Raw genomic sequence first — 8,049 nt, 5'->3', positions numbered from 1 at the left:
TTTTCTTACACTTACAAATATACGAATTATGAGTTAACAGAAACATGTAATGAAATGATACATATGTCAAAATGTAGCTCTGGTAGAGCGGAATATATATATACATGGGAAACCACAGTGTGGTGAAAGGAGAATTCAAATAAATAAGTACTTTGTCGATTTTCTGGACGACGAAGGGATCGGTGTCCTTACAGGTCCATTTTGAACTTCAAAATATTTCCAGAGTTGGCATCTTTCAATGACAAAAATTTTCATGGTTTTCTAGCCTAAATTGACTTCTTTTAGTGAAAACAAACTTGAATAATACTAGCTCTAAAACATTAAGGAAATAAAACTAATTGATTTCTTTTATATATTTATTAAACTAGAGTAACAATAGCCTCGATGATAGATATAGATGTTTCATAGTTATTGAACTAAAATATGTTGGTCTCAAAGATCGTTATTCAATGAATTAGTTACAAGTGGAGTTGTAAATGTTGTACTTCCAGTAACAATAGTTGAAAAAATAGTCGTCGTCCTATTTAGACATTCTTCCAGCTCTTTTTTCAATTGAGATATCACCTCTTCACATTCGTGTTCTGAAAAGCAGAAGTGGTAGATACAGATGTATTGTGAACTCATTTTTATAAGAAATAATTATGTGAAACTTTTTATGATCCTCATCCCAACAATTGAAACAGAAATGTAAATTAATCTTCTTTGATAATATAACTTTTGAGTATGATTTATTAGATGTAATATTTTTTGAAAACATGACAGACACCTTACACGTCTCGAACTGCTGGGAGGGACCAAATAGTTTTCACTCTCAGAGCGTTATGTAATATACAAACAATTAGATATATTGAATTCTAGTTTACAACTTGAAAGTCGTCTGTATCTTAACGTATTTTAAAACGTCAAAGTCCTTGGCATAACCAAGCCTTGTGTAAAAACACAATGACAGTAAGAGTAGTTCCTCAAAACCGCAGTAGATGGTGCAATGGTGCAACCCAAAAGTACATTGACCCAAACCGCGCCCTGTTAGTTATTTTCTTTTCATGTTTTTTTTTCTTTTTTTTTCATTTGTATGGGGTAAGCACGGTTGCCATTTTATCATTATTATTATTATTACAAGCTAAGCTAAAACTCTAGTTGGAAAATCAGGATGCTATAAGCCCAAGGGCTCCAACAGGGGAAAATACCCCAGTAAGAAAGGGAAACAAGGAAATAAACAAACTACAAGAGAAGTTATGAACAATCAAGATAAACTATTTCAAGATTGTGTACCCTCAAGTAAGAGAACTCTACCCCAAGATAGTGGAGGACCATGGTACTGAGGATATGGCACTACCCAAGAATAGAGAACAATGGTATGATTTTGGAGTGTCGTTCTCCAAGAAGAGCTGCTTTGGCTTTGGGGTAGACCGTAATCCCGATTGGCTGCCCTGCCTGACATCGCTTAGACTCCGGTAGCGTAATGTTCATGTGCTGCACCAGTCACCAGCGTCCTTCCTCCCAACAGCGAGGAGTCCTGGCGCGTTTAGGTCGACACTCAACAGTTCGAGACGTTTCAGGTGTCTGTTATGTTTTTATAAGTTGGAGTGGCTTTGTTTGTGTGTATGTTAGTCTGTAACACCCATTTGCTTTTAAGCAAACCTATCCGTCGATTACATACATAAATCTGGAGGTGTCTACACGGATAGCAAAGTGATCGGCTAAAGAGTAAAACGAATTTCGTCGTCGAGAATTCTAGAAGGAAGACCTACCTGTTGTCTTAAGCGAGATTACCCCGATGGTGAAGCCTAGAACCATGAAGGAGAGGAGAATGCAGATCATGATTGCAAGTTTCTCTGAGCCTTCTTTGCTCTCCCACGAGTTGACGATTCTTTCGGAACAGCTGTTCGTGGGAGAGAGAATTGCATAAAGAAATTAGGAGAAATAACTTGAAAGAGAATTGTATAAAGAAATTAGGAGAAATAACTTGAAAGAGAATTGCATAAAGAAATTAGGAGAAATAACTTGAAAGAGAATTGCATAAAGAAATTAGGAGAAATAACTTGAAAGAGAATTGCATAAAGAAATTAGGAGAAATAACTTGAAAGAGAATTGCATAAAGAAATTAGGAGAAATAACTTGAAAGAGAATTGCATAAAGAAATTAGGAGAAATAACTTGAAAGAGAATTGCATAAAGAAATTAGGAGAAATAACTTGAAAGAGAATTGCATAAAGAAATTAGGAGAAATAACTTGAAAAATAATTGCATAAAGAAATTAGGAGAAATAACTTGAAAGAGAATTGCATAAAGAAATTAGGAGAAATAACTTGAAAGAGAATTGTATAAAGAAATTAGGAGAAATAACTTGAAAGAGAATTGGATATAGAAATTAGGAGAAATAACTTGAAAGAGAATTGGATATAGAAATTAGGAGAAATAACTTGAAAAATAATTGCATAAAGAAATTAGGAGAAATAACTTGAAAGAGAATTGCATAAAGAAATTAGGAGAAATAACTTGAAAGAGAATTGCATAAAGAAATTAGGAGAAATAACTTGAAAGAGAATTGCATAAAGAAATTAGGAGAAATAACTTGAAAGAGAATTGCATAAAGAAATTAGGAGAAATAACTTGAAAAATAATTGCATAAAGAAATTAGGAGAAATAACTTGAAAGAGAATTGCATAAAGAAATTAGGAGAAATAACTTGAAAGAGAATTGCATAAAGAAATTAGGAGAAATAACTTGAAAGAGAATTGCATAAAGAAATTAGGAGAAATAACTTGGAAGAGAATTGCATAGAGAAATTAGGAGAAATAACTTGAAAGAGAATTGCATAAAGAAATTAGGAGAAATAACTTTAAAAATAATTGCATAAAGAAATTAGGAGAAATAACTTGAAAGAGAATTGCATAAAGAAATTAGGAGAAATAACTTGAAAGAGAATTGGATATAGAAATTAGGAGAAATAACTTGGAAGAGAATTGCATAAAGAAATTAGGAGAAATAACTTGAAAGAGAATTGCATAAAGAAATTAGGAGAAATAACTTGAAAGAGAATTGCATAAAGAAATTAGGAGAAATAACTTGAAAGAGAATTGCATAAAGAAATTAGGAGAAATAACTTGAAAGAGAATTGCATAAAGAAATTAGGAGAAATAACTTGAAAGAGAATTGCATAAAGAAATTAGGAGAAATAACTTGAAAGAGAATTGGATATAGAAATTAGGAGAAATAACTTGAAAGAGAATTGGATATAGAAATTAGGAGAAATAACTTGAAAGAGAATTGCATAAAGAAATTAGGAGAAATAACTTGAAAGAGAATTGCATAAAGAAATTAGGAGAAATAACTTGAAAGAGAATTGCATAAAGAAATTAGGAGAAATAACTTGAAAGAGAATTGGATATAGAAATTAGGAGAAATAACTTGAAAGAGAATTGGATATAGAAATTAGGAGAAATAACTTGAAAGAGAATTGCATAAAGAAATTAGGAGAAATAACTTGAAAGAGAATTGCATAAAGAAATTAGGAGAAATAACTTGAAAGAGAATTGAATATAGAAATTAGGAGAAATTACTTGAAAGAGAATTGGATATAGAAATTAGGAGAAATAACTTGAAAGAGAATTGCATAAAGAAATTAGGAGAAATAACTTGAAAGAGAATTGCATAAAGAAATTAGGAGAAATAACTTGAAAGAGAATTGCATAAAGAAATTAGGAGAAATAACTTGAAAGAGAATTGGATATAGAAATTAGGAGAAATAACTTGGAAGAGAATTGCATAAAGAAATTAGGAGAAATAACTTGGAAGAGAATTGCATAAAGAAATTAGGAGAAATAACTTGAAAGAGAATTGCATAAAGAAATTAGGAGAAATAACTTGAAAGAGAATTGCATAAAGAAATTAGGAGAAATAACTTGGAAGAGAATTGCATAAAGAAATTAGGAGAAATAACTTGAAAGAGAATTGCATAAAGAAATTAGGAGAAATAACTTGAAAGAGAATTGCATAAAGAAATTAGGAGAAATAACTTGAAAGAGAATTGGATATAGAAATTAGGAGAAATAACTTGAAAGAGAATTGCATAAAGAAATTAGGAGAAATAACTTGAAAGAGAATTGCATAAAGAAATTAGGAGAAATAACTTGAAAGAGAATTGCATAAAGAAATTAGGAGAAATAACTTGAAAGAGAATTGGATATAGAAATTAGGAGAAATAACTTGAAAGAGAATTGGATATAGAAATTAGGAGAAATAACTTGAAAGAGAATTGGATATAGAAATTAGGAGAAATAACTTGAAAGAGAATTGCATAAAGAAATTAGGAGAAATAACTTGAAAGAGAATTGCATAAAGAAATTAGGAGAAATAACTTGAAAGAGAATTGGATATAGAAATTAGTAGAAATTACTTGAAAGAGAATTGGATATAGAAATTAGGAGAAATAACTTGAAAGAGAATTGCATAAAGAAATTAGGAGAAATAACTTGAAAGAGAATTGCATAAAGAAATTAGGAGAAATAACTTGGAAGAGAATTGCATAAAGAAATTAGGAGAAATAACTTGAAAGAGAATTGCATAAAGAAATTAGGAGAAATAACTTGAAAGAAAATTGCATAAAGAAATTAGGAGAAATAACTTGAAAGAGAATTGGATATAGAAATTAGGAGAAATAACTTGAAAGAGAATTGCATAAAGAAATTAGGAGAAATAACTTGACAGAGAATTGCATAAAGAAATTAGGAGAAATAACTTGAAAGAGAATTGGATATAGAAATTAGGAGAAATAACTTGAAAGAGAATTGCATAAAGAAATTAGGAGAAATAACTTGAAAGAGAATTGCATAAAGAAATTAGGAAAATAACTTGAAAGAGAATTGGATATAGAAATTAGGAGAAATAACTTGAAAGAGAATTGCATAAAGAAATTAGGAGAAATAACTTGAAAGAGAATTGCATAAAGAAATTAGGAGAAATAACTTGAAAGAGAATTGCATAAAGAAATTAGGAGAAATAACTCTAACGAGAATTGGATAAAGAAATTAGGAGAAATAGAAAGATAATTGCATAAAGAAATTAGGAGAAATAACTTGAAAGAGAATTGCATAAAGAAATTAGGAGAAATAACTTTAAAGAGAATTGCATAAAGATATTAGGAGAAATAACTTGAAAGAGAATTGCATAAAGAAATTAGGAGAAATAACTCTAACGAGAATTGGATAAAGAAATTAGGAGAAATAGAAAGATAATTGCATAAAGAAATTAGGAGAAATAACTTGAAAGAGAATTGCATAAAGAAATTAGGAGAAATAACTTGAAAGAGAATTGCATAAAGAAATTAGGAGAAATAACTTGAAAGAGAATTGCATAAAGAAATTAGGAGAAATAACTTGAAAGAGAATTGCATAAAGAAATTAGAAGAAATAACTTTAAAGAGAATTGCATAAAGAAATTAGGAGAAATAACTTGAAAGAGAATTGCATTAAGAAATTAGGAGAAATAACTTGAAAGAGAATTGCATTAAGAAATTAGGAGAAATAACTTGAAATGAATTGGATATAGAAATTAGGAGAAATAACTTGACAGAGAATTGCATAAAGAAATTAGGAGAAATAACTTGAACGAGAATTAGATAAAGAAATTGAGAGAAATGAAGTTGTTGAAAGTAGATGATGAGGATCATGAGGGAGCGAGAGAGAAATGTATTATTATTATTATTGTTGTTATTATTATTACAAGCTAAGCTAAAACTCTAGTTGGAAAATCAGGATGCTATAAGCCCAATGGCTCCAACAGGGGAAAATACCCCAGTAAGAAAGGGAAACAAGGAAATAAACAAACTACAAGAGAAGTTATGAAAAATCAAGATAAATTATTTCAAGATTGTGTACCCTTAAGCAAGAGAACTCTACCCCAAGATAGTGGAAGACCATGGTACTGAGGCTATGGCACTACCCAAGAATAGAGAACAATGGTTTGATTTTGGAGTGTCGTTCTCCAAGAACAGCTGCTCGTCATAGCTAAAGTCTCTTCTACCCTTCCTAAGAGAAAAGCAGCCACTGAATAATTGCAGTGCAGTAGTTAACCCCTTGAAAGAAAAATTGTTTGGTAATCACAGTGTTGTCAGGTGTATGAGGACAGAGGAGAATATGTAAAGAATATGGCAGACTATTCGGTGTATGTGTAGGCAAAGGGAAAATGAACCGTAACCATAGAGAAGGATCCAATGTAGTATCGTCTGTAGAGGACCCCATAACTCTCTAGCGGTAGTATTTCAACGGGTGGCTGGTGCCCTGGCCAACCTACTACCTAAACTTAGATAAATGTAAAAAACTTGAACTAAAATTATAATCTATCACAGCAATAATAAATATAAAAAAAAAATTTTCTTGTATGAATTATATATTGTACAATATATAATAAATATATTTTAATTTCCTTCATGAATTGTATATTGTACAATATATAAAATCATTTTCTAAATTCCTCTATGAATTGTATATTGTACAATATATAAGATTATTTTTTTCTACTTTTCTATTATAATCTCAATCTTAAGAGTATATCATTTACTCAAAATTTATATACTGTACACTTTACATTTCATACCGATAATTAAATTATATATATATATATATATATATATATATATATATATATATATATATATATGTATGTATATATATATATATATATATATATATATATATATATATATATGTATGTATATATATATATATATATATATATATATATATATATATATATATATATATATATATATATATATATATATATTATATATATATATATATATATATATATATATATATATATATATATATATATATATATATATATATATATATTGACAATATACAATTCATACAAAAATTTAAAAAAAAATATTTTATATATTGTACAAGGAAATTAAGAAATTATTTTATATGTTGTACAATATACAATTCACACAGGAAATTAAAAACACATACATACATATACCAAGGCACTTCCCCCAATTTTGGGGGGTAGCCGACATCAAACAAATTAAACAAAAAAAGGGGAGATGTCTCCTCTCTTTTGTTTCATTTGTTTGATGTCGGCTACCCCCAAAATTGGGGAAGTGCCTTGGTATATGTATGTATGCGTGTTTTTAATTTCCTGTATGAATTGCATATTGTACAACATAATTTTTTTTTTTTTATAAAATTATTTTTTTTAAATTTTTGTGTAAAATTATTTTTTTAAATTTTTGTATAAAATTAGTTTTTTTCAATTTTTGTATGAATTGTATATGTCAATATATATATATATATATATATATATATATATATATATATATATATATATATATATATATATATATACACACACACACACATATATATATATATATATATATATATATATATATATATATATATATATATATATATATATATGTACAGTATATAAATTTTAAGTAAATGAAATATATACTCTTAAGATTGAGATTATAAGAGATAGAAAAGTAGAGAAAACAAAATGGTTCACTGTTTTAACAATTACGTTCATTGCTTCCAATAACAAAATAGTAACCTGATTTTAAAATTAGACATGAATATTTCTCCGTCTTTGCAATAAATGCAAAATTTGAACCTACGACCTTTTCATATTTATCTGATCCAACTTTGAGTCTTTTTTTTTAGTATCCTTTATATTATGTATATTATCATTAGTAGCATTATCATCACCATTATTATTTTATTTCTTAATTTAACTTTTTTTTTTTGTTCTAATATTTAGAGGTAGGCCATGATGGGTGACTATGTGTAAGTGTGGACTTTGTTAACAGAGACCCAAGTTCAAACTAGGCAAAAGGAAAAAAGTAAGTAAAAACATTTTCTATTACTCATTATTATTATTATTATTATTAGTAGTAGTAGTAGTAGCCTTATGACCGAAATTGAAAATTCAAATGTAAAATTGCTAAGTTACAGGCGACACGCGACACAAGATTCAAAGATATGAAAAGAACATGAAACGTAGAACAGGTATATATTTCAACAAGCTTCTCTCTCTC

General features: G+C 28.4%; 1 protein-coding gene across 1 annotated transcript in view; it reads right to left on the bottom strand.

The window, feature by feature from the left end:
- Positions 1-342: 342 nt before the first annotated feature.
- The window catches only part of LOC137654900 (uncharacterized), a 9,749-nt gene continuing 2,042 nt past the window's right edge, over positions 343-8,049 (bottom strand). Inside the window, exons 3-4 of the mRNA XM_068388816.1 lie at positions 1,752-1,882; positions 343-581 (exon numbers count right to left, since the gene is read on the bottom strand). Coding sequence (XP_068244917.1) covers positions 433-581; positions 1,752-1,882 — 280 coding nt within the window. The 3' untranslated portion in view covers positions 343-432. The remainder of the gene's footprint in view (positions 582-1,751; positions 1,883-8,049) is intronic.

The sequence above is a fragment of the Palaemon carinicauda genome, chromosome 16 (assembly GCF_036898095.1).
Source record: "Palaemon carinicauda isolate YSFRI2023 chromosome 16, ASM3689809v2, whole genome shotgun sequence".
Taxonomy (NCBI): domain Eukaryota; kingdom Metazoa; phylum Arthropoda; class Malacostraca; order Decapoda; family Palaemonidae; genus Palaemon; species Palaemon carinicauda.
This window is presented reverse-complemented; position numbering and strand designations above follow the sequence as displayed.